The following is an 18,447-nucleotide window of genomic DNA, read 5'->3' on the forward strand; positions in this document are numbered from 1 at the left end:
CTATTGGTCAAATAAATTGTTAGTCATATCCTTCAAGTAGATGAAAAACTATGACTTACAAACCAAAAATAACAAATGCAACACAAGCAGTGATTTTAGATGCAAATCCCATTTTTTAATATTTGCTCTTGCTTATATTTTGAATGATAGTTATTTCAGGTTGCAGTTAATGATGACTGGTTTTTGATTCCATGTTTCCTTTAGTTTTAATTAACTGACAAAGTTACCCCTCCACAGAATGGTCAAAAACATTGGCTTCAGTGTCACTGGTTGTCCTTTGACCTTTCATCTAGTGTCATTAACAGGTCACACAAACACTTCTTCACATAATTTCAGAAGCTCAGAACCCAGAGCTGAAATGCTGTTTCTCTGTTACCACAGTATATAAATGCTATGCTGCCCACCCCCACCCATGTCCCCTTGTTCCTTTCATTTTACAGTCCTCAGTGTGCTGTGCATGTCCCAACAGCTCCAGTCAGGGAGGCCATGGGTAAATACAGGCAGCACCATCAGTCCTAATGTGGCAAATACCCAGTCTATTAGGGTGTGATGGTGTGTGCTATGGAGAGGGAAAGAGAAAGAGATGTTGGCATACAGGACCTGTAGGAGGTCCTGTCAGATCAGTTACACAGCAATACCACTCAGATCCTTCCTGCATTCCTCAGACCTCCTTAACACAGCAGCATATTTTACAGCCCACAGCAAGTCATGTGCTCTGCCTGTGCACGTTTGTGTGTGTGTGTGTGTGTGTGTGTGTGCACGTGTGTTTGTGTATGTGAGAGAGAAAAAGAAAGGCAAGAATTGTCTTTGAGCCACCCAGTGCCTCCAAATGTTTGTGTGATGACGCTCTTGTATTTTTATCAATATAAGAATCAAAGTGCTCTCACAGAGACGAGAGTGATGACGGACTCTGGACTTGGTTCCAGGGTTTGGATTAAAATTCAGTAAAATGGTGAATGCAGTTTTGTACTCGTGTAGTTGCTAGGATGAAAAAAACAAGGGAAAAAAACAAAACAAGGCACGAGCATGTTTGTTTTCTCCAGTTTAAACATCTCTGTTGATGTGATGTGTTGTCTTTTTTTCTGCTGAAATACATCACACCAGTTTAATTCTCAGCGTGGATATACAATATAAGACATAAGTGTAGAGTTTGAAATAAAAGCCTTTCACACTTTCTTTCCTTTCATTTCCAGTCTGTCCCTACATCACCACTGTTTGACTGATTCAACATTTGGTTTGTCACAGCTCAGCAGGGTCCTGAATCCTAACAGACAAGTTGTCTGTGAAAGAATGAATGATGTTAAAACAACCCCTCACTCTGGGAGTGAGCTCATAATCATCATCCCATAGAAAGACACAGGCAGGGGCCCAGTGTGTCTGTAGGGGGGCATTTCTGGAGTAAATAAATTCATCTACTCCAGAAAGTTAAACATTCCTTCTACCATGGTACATGTTGTATGTCTTTTCAATAGCTTTTTAAAAAGTTGTTTTTATCTTTTAGCTTTTAAACTGAATCAGTAACAAGGGTAGTGACCTGTAGCTACCTACAATCTGCTTATTACCAGCAGATTGTAGGTAGCATTACCACTTACATTAATATTTGACATAAATAATCTGTGTAATCCTCTCCCTCTCATTAGGCATTTGTTTGAAATCCTATCCTGAATCATTTATGTTTGAAGCTGCTATAAACAATATCTTTACCAAAGACCAAATGACAATGTGTAACATGAAATGGGTCATTCTGGTGTGAAGAGGGAGAGAAACATTGAGCGAGCAAGAGAGAGAGATAATGGCTTGGGGGGGCTGAAATTTGCGCAACTGAGCAAAGCAAATGGGGGTGAGAGGTGGGGTGGGTCTCTTTTCAGATTCTTCCAGGCCATCTGAATAGGGAAGAAAGAGTGACACAGAGGGAATATGAGTGTGAATGGGTCAGTTCTCAGTGCTCCTGTGTGCCAGTGCTGCACAAGGTTGGCACAGAGATACCATTGACAGAGACTAACGAGCTGAGGGCCACTTCATTCTCCCACCCCAAATGAGCATCTGTTTACTGAGTTTACTGAGTACATTTACACTCTAAATACAAGGTGATAATGACATGTCTGTTTGCTGTGGTGTCACTCTGTTATTGGTTTTCCATCACTACTGATGACAGTAGTAGTAGTAGTCTACAGCCCAGGACTCCACTCCCTGCTCCCCTGCCCTTCTGATGTTAGGCATGGAGATCTGGACTCTAACAGAGATAATGCTGGGCAAACTCTCTGACCTCCCTGTGGACCCCAACTATGCTAGAAGGATCCAGGACCTCTTGGAGTCTGCTCACAAGGTCACCGGAGGTCAGCTACTGAGGGGCAAGACAGAGGAGGAACTATGACATGTGACATTTCAAAGTCCAAGAGTTGGTCTGGATCTATAACACCAGAGGAAGAAGATTGGGTGATTCGAGCTGGACAGTGGGTGGGTTGGACCTTGCAAGATCCTCGAGAGACTGGGTGAGGTTGTGTACACTGTCCATCTGCCATTGACAGGAAGAGAAGTCTCACTGCACTGAGACAGGCTGGCCCCTACTGGGGCATGGCCAGGACCAGAGAGTGGGACACCAGGGAGACCCCAGACACTGCCCTGGCACCAACTCAGCCCTTTCCCCACCTCATTCTGTTAAGACTCTGTTATGTTCGGCTAAGGTAAAAAGGACTGTGAGGCGTGTCATTCATCTCATCTACCTATGACAGTGATTTGTGTGAGATATGTGCCCAATGCTAGCACAGAGATCACACTGCAAATCAGACTGGCTTGTTTTCTTGGCATTGGCTACAGTCCAACTACAGGCCTGTGTTCTGTTGAGTCAGCAAAAGCAGCTCCAGGGATACTGCAGTATAACTAAACTGAAACTAAGAAAAACTTCTTATCTGAGTCTCTATGTGAGGAAGTTGAGATGTACATTTCACTTCCTGTTCCAAAGAAGGGGAAAAGTCAATTTTACCCACAGGCACTGTAGTCATGACATTTTTTTCCTGATCTAGAGAGACTGGTGAGGTTATCCAGTCTGGTTTACAGAGTCTGGTTGCATCAGCTGAACTGGTCTGAGATGGTCCAGGATTTAATATTTAACAAACATAAACCCTTCTCAGGAGTATGTAAGTTAATTTCTAAGCAACTGAAAAAAAAAACAAATGAAAGAAGCTGAAGGTTCAGAAAATGCTGTTTTTTATATTTTATATTTTGCCTTTTTATATTTTGCCTGGCAGGGCCAGGACCAGAATTACTGTAAGTTAATGTGTCTGTTTCTACCATTTTCCCATTTCACCAACATGATCTACAAAAAAGCAGGATAATTTACAAAGAATCTCTCACTGATTCTTTCTTGTATTTTCTATTCTACATCGATCTACGTCATATTATAAAGTATAATGTATAATGTCCAACTTCCTCCCACAGTCCAAAGACATGCAGGTTAATTGGTGACTCTAAATTGCCCATAGGTGTGAATGTGAGTGTGAATAGTTGATTGTCAGCCCTGTGATAGTCTGGTGACTTTTACAGGGTGTGTGTCACTTCTCGTCCAGTGTCAGTGATTGGCTCCAACCCCTGCAGCCCTCAAAATGGTGAGCAGTGTAGCTGACGGATAGTTGAATGTTGTGTATTATTGGAGCTTTCTGCATATGTAAAATATTATGTATGATATATTGTGATGTATTATTCTGTACTATGTCAAACTGTACTGGTATATAGTGGATCATATCATTATAATATCTAATTGTGTCTGTCTGTCTGTATGTAACAGTATTGTGCATCATTGTATTGGATCTTAATTAAATAAATAACAGTGTTATTAATAAAATATATCTACATACGAAATAAAAATTTATATGTAATGTACTGAATTATATCACATTGAATCAGTTTGTGTCTCATTATATATCATTGTATCATATTGTCTGACACTTTTCTTAATCAGACCGCATCATATTCCATTGCATTGTACTGTATTGCTTCATACAGTACATAAAATATTTCACATGTGCCTATTCAGCAAGGAGAACTGTTTCTGTACCAAGTGTTTTCTTGTGAGTGTCACATGTCTGTGTCACACATAACAGCTCCACTCCCCCTCATTTCAGTGTTGTACCTTAAGGCAACACATATCGCCTTCTCTCCCCACCTCCACATTATCTCTTTGTCTGGATCTGTGAGAACACAGTTGTGTCTTTCAGAGCTTTGGGTCATGATTGTGTTGTTTTTACTCTTTTTATTCAACTTAGTCTCTCTTTACCCTAGTTACTACCCTAGTTACACTATGCTCATCTACTTCCTGCTGAAGATTTCACTCTCAGTTTAATTAAACTGTAACTCTCTGCTCTGCACAAATAAGTGACACCCAGCATAATAACTATTCATTTATTAATTCCCAGAGAAGTTACAATAAAAGGTCAACTGCTTCTACCCATGACTTTTATAATAAGATTGAGAGTGGCTGTGCATGTTAATGGCACTCTGAATGACTCTTGTAATATCACTGTAAATCAAAGCATGGGTTGGAGAATTAGGCACTGATCTGTAAGCTATGGATATAATTGTTGTAAGCCTGTTGTATATAAATTAGTGGTGGGACTCGATAAAAAAAATCAAATTAATTAGGGGCATTGTAATTAATTAATAGAAATTAATCACATTTTAATTGCATATCAATATTTGACACAAGAAGCAAAATTTTTAAATTAAACAGATTTTGGTAGATGACTGAATCAATGAATACACATATACATATTTTTAAACAACAAAATCATGTTTATTTATTCATCTTTGTAAACGTCCAATGTCTAGAAAACATGTTTTGTTTGTGTGCTCTTTAAATAAAAGTTCCTTTAGGTCCATAAGTTGGGTCCCGCGACACTAGCATACAGTGGCCCTGAAGATCAACGCACAACAAGTCAAAAAACACTACAACATTTCAGAAAACACAACGACATTTCACAAAATACAACAACGTTTCACAAAACACAACATTTCACAAAACATAACGATATTTCAGAAAACACGACATATCACAAAACACTACAACAATTCACAAAACACTACATTTCAGAAACCACAACAACATTTCACAAAACGGAAAGGGTAGGGAACAATAGCTCTTCTTTGTGATTGGACAGAATCAGTGTCAATTCAGAGTTTATCCAGTGATGTGTTCACGGTGGGTGGGTGATAGCATTAAGCATAAGCATCGACAGAATGATCACAGAGAGACAAAATTAGTGTATAGGCTATACAATAAGGGTATGTTTTACTATGGTCCTACATTTTGATTAATTTGTGCACACAAGAAAGGGTTTATAGTCTATACAGAGAGCCATTACAACAGACTGGCTTTCTCACACTTTATCTGTGTGTCTATACCTCGCTAAACTGCTGCAGCTGGACAGAGAGAGAGAGGGAGTGTGCACAGGAAACTGGCCTTCATATTATGTTCTGTTAACTCATTGATATATAACCTAAATATACCAGTCATGCACCTCATCTTAAAATGAGGGAAAGAAAGCTTGACAGGTTGTTGGGGTCGTGACACACAGTTGTGTATGTTTATCATGTTGTAGCTCACATGCCATGTCATTTTGTTTTGTGAAATGTTGTAGTGTTTTGTGACTTGTCATTGTGTGTTGACCTTCAGGGCCACCATAGTAGCACCTTTTGTAATCCCTAATCTTCTATCCCCGAAAGAGCTCTACAGTCCACTGCAATCCATTTCACCACTGAGTTTGATAATTTGTCAGACTTGGACTTACTCACTCAGGTGCACTGAGAAACGTTTCTGTGTTGTCTGGAGTGTATTAATAAAGTACTTTTTTAAACGCATTATTTTTTCTGTAATTAATTAATCAAAATTAATTTAAATTAATGTCCCAGCCCTAATTTAAATCCAACAGCACTTTAATTTTTTCAGCAGATTCTTAACTTTCACCAACTTTATCCTCAAACAACAGTAGCTCAGCTTTATCTCCTGTTACATACTTACAACCCTCAACTGAACAAAATTGCCCCATATTCAGTCCCAATACAGAGAGATAGAGAGCAAGAGAGAGAGAGACAGAGTGAGAGAGAGAGAGAGAGAGAGAGTTGTCACGATTGTGACATGGGTAATGAACCACAAAGGAAGAAGTACTGAGATCTGAAGTAGTAGAAGAAGTAGCAATACTGAGAAGTAAAAATATTCTATTCAAGGGACAGTTGACCTGGCTCTGTCTGAGTGTAAAATACACCAACCAGCTTCTCACCAGTTAACACATTATATCTCTCTTTTTTTTATCTGTAGTATGAACTGGAGAGGTGCTTGTGGGCGTATTTTGTTACCTGTTGACAGATCCTGGCTAGCAGTTTCCCTTCCAGTCTTAATACTAAGTTAAATGGCTGCTGTCTGTAGCTTCATATTTACTGTTAAGAATGAGAGTGGTATCAGTCCTCCAGGACTGTTCCTTTAAATACATTTGGTGAAGTAAATATAAATACAGCACTAATCTGACAGTGAATGCAGTTATTATGTTATACATTACATCTAATGAGGTTGGCTGCAACATCATAGATCCCTAAAAGGATCCTTAACATTTTCAGGCACAGCACTTGTATACACTGCACTTGTATAATATTTGTGCCTCCAGCTTTTAACATCCATCGTTGTCACCCAGCTGAAGAAATGTTAGACAGATTAATCCTATGAAATTTGAATCAGCAGATCTCCTCTACCTTATGGGTGTACTGGAACTGGTTTCTGTAACACGTCTTTTTTACAAACACCCACATTAAAGATGTGATGACATCCTGGATCCTCTCAGCAAATGTGTCAGCTGCCGTCTTAGAGACCAGAATGAGGAAGCTGTCTTTCACTGCTGCTGACAGAAAGAGATATGATTCTTAATAAATGTGTACAGTATGTATATATGAGTGTGAATTTACTTGCCTTCTACCTAGAAATTTAATTTATTTCATGTGACTGTGATCTTCCAAGAAACGACATGACAAGAAGTGAAATTTTTGTTACAGCATTTTGAGGGTGAGCTCAGATGCAGCCTGACATGGTACATTGTGGTGCATTCTTTAAGACACCAGGAGCCATGTCAGAATGTGTCTGCCTCATTCAAATCCTTCATTATACACATGCAAACTACTCAGACGTAGGAGAAGAAAGTGTATAGGAACTCACAGATTGTGCTGTTTCAATGAGACCTGGGACACACTGTTTCATTTCTTAGGCCATAACCTTAATCCTAACCTCAACACAAAAAGGATATTTAGGATAATTTTAACCATATGTCATTGTGTTTTCTTTGCAGCAACTCTTTCAAAAATAAATTCAAATGTCATGGGATCTAATGTTTGAGATCTTTGCCTCTGGACTGAGAATAAAGACAAAATACAAAGAGAACAAGTAACTACAATTACATGAGGCAAGCAAGCACAGAATAGCTTTTCTCGAAATGGATATGCAAGAGCACTTTGAAGTCGGGTGACGTTTCAGTCTATCAAAGTATATGTGTGGTGTGTGGCTTTTTCTTTTTTTGGTATTCAAATGGTGGATTTCCTGTGCAGTCACTCAGCAGTGAGACTTTACCATATAGGGATGCAACTAAGAGGAGGGGTGCGGGCAAAGGGAAGAGAAAAGAAGAACTAACAACACTCACTTCTCAAGTCTCAACTTGTTGACAGCTGAATCACTATAGTGGAGTGTGCACAGTGACTGCCAGAGATAGTAATGATGCCAAGTCACTGTTTTTTTATTGGAATGTCTGCATATACACAGTTGTATATCAGTGAAGCATGTGTGTAGTGCCTGGTTCTGTCTGTACCTGCTTGAAACACCAATGATGCAAAAGGAGAGAACAGGAGAGAATGAAAAAAGCGAGGAAAAGGAGATGAGAAGAGACAGGTCTGAATTGTGAAATAGTCTGATGACACTTCTAGGAAGTGCTGGGGGATAGTATAATGCAGATTCCATGTAAAAATGTAAAGTGGTATCAATTGGTCTATACTGGGTCTTGTATGAAAGCTGATGTTAGCTAATATTAGTAAACTCCAGATAAATATTAATGACTGATATTTTAATTTAGCTGACTTAACATGAATGCTATTGTTACATTAGCATTTAAAATGATTCTGTAGCTACAGCTTTAGGCTGTGATCATTTAATCTGGTTCATCATTGTCACATAGCAGCACAGTTGGCCAACCAGATACATGCAAGTACACATTCCTGGTAGATTACTTGGTAATGTGCCATGGAAGTTTGTTCCTCCTTTATTCCTAGATGGGCACATTTCTGCTATTTCTTCTACTTTCATCTTCAAATAATCTTATATACTTCCAATAATCTCTTCATATTGAGCTTTTTTTTTTTTGCCTTGAGATGACTTTTGTTGTGATTCAGCACTATATAAATAAAATAAACACAATGTCACTTTCAGCCAGTTTCTTAAGAGTAAGACATTTTGGTATTGTATTTGCTACATTTTAGTATAAACATAAAAATTCCATATGCATTTATAAAGAAAGTGTACAAACTTGTGTGATTCAGTGTGGGGGAGAGTAAACTGGAACCCGGAAGGCACAGCAGCTAAACTGTGAATTTATATGCACTTCTTTTACTTTTACTATCACTCTCCTCTGTGACTTGCAGATACAACTCACACAGTAATGGAACAAAAAATGTGTCTGTTGAACTGAACAGCTTTTCCATCAGCACATTTTATTTGAATAACTTATGGGTTTTTAATCAAACCAAGAACAAAATATGCTCAATGACAATAATAAAATTATGTGCCTATTAGCCTGTGCACCTATCATGTTGAACTTTCTGCACTTTTAAAGATTTCGGTTAAAGTGAGCAGCATCAATGTAAATGTTTTTATTATTGACCTATATTCTGTGTGGTTACATGATGACCTAATAGGAATGAAATGCTTCATGCTTGCTGGTAATATAAGTAGCTAAACTTCATGTTGGTGATTTAGTGCTAAAACAAGTACACCTGGATCACTACATGTAAGATCTCACTGAGCAGTTACTTTGGTTGGAGGTAAAAATCTAGCAATACAGCTGCTGTCCAGAGTCTAGAATTATGACCCAGTTATCAACTTTGGAGCATACACTTTTAGAGTCAATGTACTCCAGAAGGCCTTGGTTCAAAATGGATTTTCTTGCTCTGTGGTTCAAATACATGCAAACACCAATTCATCACTGGTATCCTGTTTACACCAGTCTGTTTAGTTGAAAGGGGCAGATGACTGCACTTCACCTTCACATTCAGCTATGCTGATGTGGGTGCATCCACTGTCTTACAAGGTCCCATTACAATGCAACACACCCAGCTCAGTGCACTCACAGCAAATCTCATGCCCTTAAAAGGAGTTTTTTCAACGGCCTGCTGTTTCTCTAAAGGGCTCTCTCTCTTTGATGACTCCTGTGCACACTCTACTGGTGAAATGTGGGAGAGGACAATTAATTACCGCTCCTCCTTGTGTTACTGTAACAAGCTTCTGTACAGGCGTACAGTAGTGTTTGTCTTACATGTGAAATCAGTGAAAATGATAAAAATTAGGCAACGGTGAACATCTGAACATCATAATTCATCGACCTTTGTAATTTGATACCACGGTAAAGGTGTAAAACAGAAATATACAAACGCGATTGATTTTATATAAATCGATATCAATTTTATAGATTGTTGTTTCTTTAATACTACTACTAATAATGACCCTGTGTGTTCAGATGTACCCCTACTATACAACAGCCAACTCTCCCCGCCTCTCGACATAATGGATCAATCGCAATGAAGCAGGTGATCACGCAGCTCATTTCATTGGCTGCTGGCAGTGTATCGTCATTTACACCAGGAAGTTTACACTGTTCTGTCACTGGATGCAGGATGGAAAGCTTAGCCGCTGTACTTTGAAAGGTTAGCGGAACACCGACACATTTTATGTTAATTTTGAAGTTGCCTCCCTCCGAGAACATCATGCGTGTCATATATTTATTACACAGTGTTTAATATACAGACATTTTCGTTAAGGAGACAAAAGTAAGGCTATGCTCTGCTAGCTAGCGTTAGCTAATCTTTCAAGATGAAAGGTTGTTATTGAACCATGGAGACAGCTGTATGGAAATATTAAATACTGCTTTTAAATGTGTGGGTCATTAGCATCGACGCAGATCATGACCAGATACCTTTAATAAAACACAGGGAACAGCAACACTTTACAAAAAACAATTTAACACATTAAATTCCTTGAGTACAATGTTCTATGAATTGTCTTTTGGTCGTTAAAACTATGGAAGCTGTTACTTTTCTGGATGACAATTTTTAGACATTAATAATAACTAATCATTTTAGTTATTTTAGTTCAGGGTCAGCCTTAGTATAGAGGTGCGATAAATCATTACTACAATATTAGTATATAGTTCAGGCTGCAGTTAAACTGAAGCACATGATGCTGAAACTGCTCCTTTGATTGGTGGCTCCCAATCCTGGTTTTGGGATCCTCCAGGGGGTCACAAGATAAATCTGAGATCAAGAAATGAAAGAATGAAGAAATGCTGAAAAACATTTGTTAATTACTTAATACATTTTCTTGTGAAATACTGACCTTTCCCCCAGCCAATAAAAATCAAATTATGGGAGAAAATAAGTCAAAGTCAAGTCAAAGTCAAAGTCCGCTTTATTGTCAATTCTGTCATATGTATCCACATACAGAGGACTGAAATTGGGGTGGGTGCAGCATAGTAACCTTCTATGAGCCTTCAAAGTCATAAATCAAACTCCAAAAACAGATTTACAATATCATCAAGTGCTCACAATGTGGTTTCCGGCATAGGGAACAAGTTATTATTCATATATATATATATATAAATTTAATGATATGAATACACTGTCTGAAATCAATATTGCACAATATGCATTGTGTTTTCGTGTGGATATTTTCTTTAGTTTATCCAACTGTATGTGAACATAATGGCACTGCCATTTTTTGTGTTGGACTGTAGAGCACCGAGCACCATGGGTAACACTGAGAGTGTGGTGGTACAGAGGCGGTTGGCCCGCTTCCGCCCAGAGGAGCGGCATGTGGTTGAAGGGGTCTTCAACAAGCTCCAGGCTGATACTGGGGGCCCCTCAGGAGCCACAGAGAATACACCACCAGGGAAGGCTCTAACACTTGAGATGCTGCAGGTCTGACTATAAAGACATTTGGTATAATTGATGCATACATTTTTCATTCCAACGGTTTAGCATGCCATAACACATTACCAAATTGAAATATTTATAGAGAAAATGTAAGTAAGAAAATTTCATCACTATCTGTCAGTACATCTGTCAAGGGAAGGTGTGTTGCCTTTGTATAATCAGCCCTTTTATTTTGTCTCTGCCAGTCCTCAATGGACAGCCTGGCTTCAGACTCCATGATAAAGAGGGTCTACCAGTGTATGTGTAGTATTGACCCTGGTCTGGCAATGCCTGCAGCCTCTGGGAAGACTGGCACCTCTGTAATCTCTGGAGTAAGTCGGGAGCAGCTGGTTATCTTCCTTGCAGACACTTTGCGAGGCACTGCAGAAGAACGGGCTCCTCTGGTCATGGCCATGTCCCAGTGTGGGGCAGGGGCAGCAACAGCTGTCACATGTGAGCAGGTAGCAGAGGTGAGTAGAGCATATACTAACATAGGAAATAATGTGTCCGTTTTTGGGGGTTTCTCCTTTTCTCTACTTTGTTTTTTGTCACAATCCTCTCTGCCTCCATCCTTCCCTACTAATGCCTTACCTAGGCTCTTTTTTCTTTCTCCAAAGTTCCTACAGGATCTGATCTCTGCTGTAGTGCAGATTCTTGTCCACAGAGGGCGCCTGCAGGGCTGGAAGCCAGAGAGAATGGGTGACGGCTCCCTGGGAGTCAAACTCCTGGCAGAGCAAATGTGGTCTGAACTCAAACCCACAGGTAACAGGTGATTTGAAGATTTTGAACATATCATGAGTAAGGAAATGTGACTGCTGACCCTGTTTCACACCCCAGATCAGGGAGATTGTGATGTTTCCTCTCTGGAGGACTGGATCTTCAGGGTCTCCCAGGTGTCTTTGTACCTGGAGATGCTGGTGGCTGAGGGCCTAAATGTGTTCCTTAGTGGTCGGCCTGCACCCACCCTGCTGCCCCCCTGCATTGAGACTCCCTGGAAAGAGCTAAAGTGTCTGCTGGACCTTCCCACCGTCATGTTTCTGGCACCACAGGTCAGAATACAAATGTCTACAGTGTCGTGTGTGTGTGGTTTCCGGCCAAAAATGTGTTTACTCATTCGTTCTAAAACTATGGGGAGACTTGATTCTTAATTAAGTTTTAAAATTTGAAAATTTAGACATGTTCATGCATCATCATCAGGAAAATCGTCCCCATATATATTTTAATAAGGCAGTTTCAGTAAGAGAAGAGAGAAAGAAGCGAAGAATGAAAGCAGAAAATGAAGAAAAAAGACTGAAAGGCTTACAGTCCACCATGCTCAATTGTAACCCTCCTCCATTTCAGGCATAAAAAGCATTAAATATACCACTAACCTCATACACTGACCAAACACTTTATTAGGAATACCTCTCTAACACTGGGTAGTTCCTCTCTTTGCTCTGGATTCCTCCAGATGTTGGAAACCTTCCTCTGAGATTCATGTTGACATGACTGCATCTCATTATTTCTGCTGATTTGTCAGCTGCACATTCATGCTGCCAATCTCTTGTTGCACCACATCCCAAAGGTGTTCTACTGGATTCAGATCTGGTGACTGGGGAGGTCACTGATGTTTACTGAACTCACTGTCATGTTCATGAAACCAGTTTGAGACTTTTGCTTTGTGACACTGTGGCCATAAAGGGATGAGCATGATAGGCTCCAGCCAATCCCAGCTGACATTGGGCAAGAGGCAGAGTACACCCTGTACAGATCACCAGTCCATCACAGGGCCAACATATACAGGCAAACAACCATTCACACTCACATTCACATCTATGGGCAATTTAGAGTCACCAATTAACCTGCATGTCTTTGGACTGTGGGAGGAAGCCGGAGTACCCGGAGAGAACCCACACAGGAACAGGGAGAACATGCAAATTCCAAGCCTCACGCCTTGGGCGAACTGGGGCTCAAACCCTGAACCTTCTTTTGAGGTGACCGTGCTAACCACTGCACCACTGTGTTGCCCACTGTGTTGAAAGTGTCAGTCTGAAAGGGCCATGAAGCAGCCAGCCTCCACTGGGTGGGCTGATGTAGTCCAGCCACTCTACATCTGGCTAGGACCCCCTTCCTTTTGGTTCACTGGCATTGTGCTTTCTGGCCGACTGCCTTCACCAGGTAGTGATCTTGTTCCATCCTGATCACTCTGTATCATTTTTTTTCTGTAGCAGATGCTCTACACATCTAGATAGAATGATTGGTAACACAGACTTGAACTTACCAGCTGATCTCTGTGCTATCTTTTCACTGCATGACTGATGTGCTTGCTGTTTCACAGTTTTTATATCATGTGTGTATGCTTTGATTATGTTGCATACATGGAAGCAGCTATCGTATTCTTTGCAATTGATGAAATGAATTGACAGAAAGTCATATACTGTATATGATGACAGTTTACATGCATGAAGCGACTTGAATCATTGCATATACTATCACAATACCATACATCTGTGGAGGGTGGTAGTAGGAGTGGTATATTCATTTGTACATGGTGTAGAGTTTCCATCCCGTAATAGATTGTCATGTGAAGCATGATTTCTTGTTTCATTATGTTTGTATGTTTTTATTTAAAACCAACTGTTGGAGATATTCTGGAATTTTGCCTGTAGGCTGTCTATATATGGTTAAAGTTACTTAGTACTTATAACCTTTCTATCAATCTGTCCAATGTATTATGCTGTCAAATGTTGTTGAGTGTACTTACTCCAGAATTTTAGTTTGTTGTTGATTAATCTGTTTAAATATTAACAAGGGATGGGTCATTAAATGATCAAACAGAAATACAATTATTGATGTGATCATATGCCTGTGTTATCAGATGACTGATACTTAAAGCTGTTTATCACAATTTATTCACCCAGGGCTTCTTTGTGCACAGACCATGTGTGATTTTCCTCATTCTCCTGTTTCATTGCCCATGAAAACTTACACTTCATTAAATTATGAGCCTAGCCCTGCTTAACTTCAACCTGAGTGCAGTCTAATCAGCCAGAATACCTGTAAACACATGCAGGGCTTTAAAATCTTAAAATTCAAATATATTTAACTCTGCATTCATCTTTCCAGTTGCCAGACAGCTACAGTGCCCCCTGGAGACTTGTGTTCTCCACACGGCTTCATGGGGAGAGCTTCACCAGGATGGTGGCTGGCCTAATAAAGCGTGGGCCCACCCTGCTGCTTGTTAAAGACTCTAAGGGACATATTTTTGGGGGCTTCGCCTCGCACCCATGGGAGGTCAAACCTCAGTTCCAGGGTGAGTGAAGGACTAACTCTGTCTGATACCACAGCAGTTTCATGTTGTATCACCCTCAGATTTTAGACCTCATATGCTATTTGATGAATGCCATATCTGGTTTATCAACTGCCTTTAGTAGCACTACAGAGTGCACAGTAATTACTCTGTCGTAGTTGCAAATGCTACACAGTTGGTAGCGTTTGAAATAACATAATAATTACTAACTATAACTATTTAAAAAAGCAAATTATGATTTATTGGTATAACTGATAACAACCACAAGGATTGAGCTTTCAGTGACAACAAAATAGATGATTTGTACAAATAACTTATAGCACATGAATAAAAATTTCACTAAACTCATCCTGAGAGGAGTGAAATGTGTTGTCTGTGATAAATAACATTCGGCTTCTAAATCTATAATGCAGCAGTAGAAGCTGTTCTATCATGTCGGTGTGGACCAGACCCCAGATCAAGGCAAGCACTGATAAAATGACTCATTGAGGAAGTAATACCACTTGTTTGAATACTGTGGGCTGTCACTTGACTTTTCTCTCAGATCTTCATAATTTGTATATTTATGTATGTGTGTGCAGGTGACTCCAGATGCTTCCTGTTCACTGTGTTCCCCAGACTGAGAGTTTATACAGCAACAGGATACAACCAGCACTTTATGTATCTCAACCAGAATCAGCAGACCATGCCCAACGGACTGGTGAGACTGAATTAGTTCAACAGAGGAGGGCATGTTGTTATCAAATAGAGCTTATAATGTTATTCCTTAATGTTGTTTTTCAGATATTGTCTGACAAGGTTACATCAGTATACCAGGTTTCTGATTTAGGGGACAAACCTCTTCATTAAAAACAGTCACCCAGTGTTTTAGCCTCTCTCACCTTGTAGTTTTCACACTGATGAGAACAGCCTGCAAGCTCTGTTCTGATCAATGCAGCAGGAAGTTTCAGTGAAAAGATTCAAGTAAACCCACTGTACACTACCTGCCCAGCACCAAACATCCAACATGTGTAACGGGCACATCTTTACAACTGCACTTTTGTGGACTTAGAGTATGCAGTATTACTGTTGGTATTATCTCTAGGGTAAAACAAAGAGACGTCTTTGATAAATAATAATATCCAAATTCCATACTTGTCTTCATTCTGTCTGTGTGTCTTGGTGTTTCTGTTTTCTTGTCTTCCTAAGGGTATGGGCGGTCAGCATAGCTACTTCGGCCTGTGGCTGGACAGTGATTTCGGCCACGGTCATAGCCGCGCGCGGCCCAGGTGCACCACCTATGGCAGCCCTCAGCTCTCTGGAGAAGAGGACTTCACCCTGGAATCAATGGAAGTCTGGGCAGTCGGAAAACCACCAGAACCAGAGGAGGTCAGAGTATTTATTCAGTTCTTTTTCTCTCTTTTCTGCTTGTCTGTCTTTATTTGATGGGAGTCACTTCAGAGGCAGAGAGTAAATGGTGGGAGGGGGCATGCAACAAAGGTCCTTGACTGCACTGAACCAGGGATGTTGTGGAGACGTAAAGCAAGATCTCCACCCTGACCATTCAGCAATGAGGATGCCCCTACTTGTTCATTTTTTAAATTTATCCTGTGAATGTCAAGGAAGGTCCAGTCTGTTTTGTCATGGAGATCTTACTCAACGTAATTCCACACATTTACACCAGGACTTAGGAATTTGTCCACAGAGGTCAATATGCATGGAAACAACAGCATGGCCATCTGGGCTTGTTCAGGAACTCACAGCTAGAGGAGAGATAAAATAATGAAAGAGCAAGACAGACACATGCCTTTTCATGCATTTTTGTAGTTTACAATTAGTACAAGTTTGTTTTTCAGGACTTCTCTCATATTTAAAAATGTGAAATAATGCTGCATTCAAAGTGCTCCCTGAAAACTACTGCTTAAGAGTTGGGGAGCTGCAAATACAACACAAAACTCACCAACCATGGACATCAAACATGTGTTGTGTCATTAATGTCACTAAGTTTACCACAAATAGAGAACCTCATTTACATCCCATATATTTTACATTATACAGCTGTTTTCTTGAGAATCTGTAAAATTAAAACCCATGCTATTGGTGTATGTCTCTTTGTTTTATGTTTCAGGGAGAGGGGGCGGGGGGCAAGAGGAGTATTCTGGATGTAGATCCAGAAACCCAGGCCATGATGGAGATGACAGGGAAGACTCTGCACAGTCAGGGCCTCAGGGAGCCAGAGGAGGACCAGGAGCAGTGAGGGACAACAGGAAGAGAGACTAAAGGTTGAGACTCCTGGTTCACCTGGTTTTGACACATGGTGGGATTTTACCATCTGATATAGATGGATAACATTTACATTAGGACATATTGCAATATACACAGAGATATTTCTGTCATGCTGCTTGGATCCTTTTACACAACCTGCGGATTCTTTTAATGACACATGGCACTAAAGTCATCTTCATGTGTACATCAACCAGCTTTAAAAGATAGGAAGATATTACAGCATAAACCAGGCTAAGACAGCCAAACTGAGTCTAAAAGGCTGCTTATAAGCCAGCTGTCGTCATCACTGTGAAAAAGATCAGTGTGTCATGGGTGTGTTCACACTTAATTCTACCAAGCTACACTGGTGTTTGACAGAAGAAAACTTCTAAATGAATATTCAAGAAATAGCACAGAAAAATCCATCAGGGAAGCAAAACCCACTGTAAGAAAAGTATATTTGTGAATTGCTGTGTGACAGATTGTTTAATTGCTAAAGTACTGAACAACAACAACAACTCTGAGCCAATATATCTATGTGTGAAGGATCCTGACTGCAGACTGACACAGCTGTGGATAATATTAATGGGTATAAGAGACAAAAAGTATTTCTAACTACAGACTGGATGCACCAGTGGAGTATATTTTTGTTTTATTGTTGTTGTTATTGTTATTATTTGATGGCTTGTCATCCCACATCATGACCCAGATATTAAATGAGAGGTTCAACTGACTCATCAGCTCATCATGTTTTGTTTTTATTTTTAATGAAAACCTATGACATGGAGCAAAATGTAGAGATGAACAGATGCATTACATTAAATTGTCCATAATTGTTGTCAAACAACTGCAGTTATACTGTAGTGTTTGAAGCTGAAGGATTATATTCTTGTGTGCATGTGTAGGTAGTGTATTACCATGGTGTTAACCTGTAAAGTTGCTTTTATTAAACTAAGAAAGCATCCTTGTGTTTTTCACTCGAGTGAACTGTGGCAGTTTGCTCAGTTAGTTTGTCTTAATTCAGTAACGTCTGACTTTCCTGTAAATTGTTGCCATAAAAGTAAACATTAAGATGTCTCCACTTTGGCATCACTCATTGTACTAATACAAACACCTGCACAGAGGCTGAAAGGTAACTCTGTTTCCACTCCCCCTCCTCCTCTTCTGTTCTGCTATCATGCAAATTACTGAGGCAAGTTGCACATGCAAATCTGTTATATAATCTTACAGCAATTCATACAGCGGCGTGATGGACATGCTTCCATAAAGAATGTTAATACTTGCCTTTATATTTGTTTATGGAAATTATTTTATTATTTATTACCTGAGATGTGAAGATGTTCCGGGTTTCAGGATCTCCTCCTTACATGATCTTCGTCTCTAATTTCCCCCCAGCTAGAAAGGATGCTGTTATACATTGCCTTAGGGACATCAAGACTTGAATGACCAGCAACTTTCTGCTATTTAACTCCAACAAAACCAAAGTTATCGTACTTGGCCCAGAACACCTCAGAAATACATTTTCCAATGAAGTAGTTACATTAGATGGCATTGCCCTGGCCTCCAGCTCCATTGTAAAGAACCTTGGAGTTATCTTCAGTGAGGATATGTCCTTTTACTCACTCATGAAACAAAATTCTGGGACTGCCTTCTTTCACCTGCATAATATTACCAAAATCAGACATTTTCTGTCTCAAAAGATGCTGAAA

At 39.9% G+C, this 18,447-nt stretch overlaps 1 protein-coding gene across 1 annotated transcript; it reads left to right on the plus strand.

The window, feature by feature from the left end:
- The first annotated feature begins 9,849 nt into the window (after positions 1-9,849).
- On the plus strand, positions 9,850-17,471 carry meak7 (MTOR associated protein, eak-7 homolog). The gene is made up of 9 exons (XM_018704012.1): positions 9,850-9,942; positions 11,028-11,211; positions 11,412-11,675; positions 11,823-11,967; positions 12,043-12,254; positions 14,311-14,497; positions 15,076-15,194; positions 15,683-15,862; positions 16,602-17,471. The coding sequence occupies exons 2-9, from the start codon at positions 11,041-11,043 to the stop codon at positions 16,728-16,730; spliced, it is 1,407 nt and encodes a 468-aa protein (XP_018559528.1). The 5' UTR covers positions 9,850-9,942; positions 11,028-11,040; the 3' UTR covers positions 16,731-17,471.
- The last annotated feature ends 976 nt before the right edge of the window (positions 17,472-18,447 follow it).

The sequence above is a fragment of the Lates calcarifer genome, linkage group LG10 (assembly GCF_001640805.2).
Source record: "Lates calcarifer isolate ASB-BC8 linkage group LG10, TLL_Latcal_v3, whole genome shotgun sequence".
NCBI lineage: Eukaryota > Metazoa > Chordata > Actinopteri > Centropomidae > Lates > Lates calcarifer.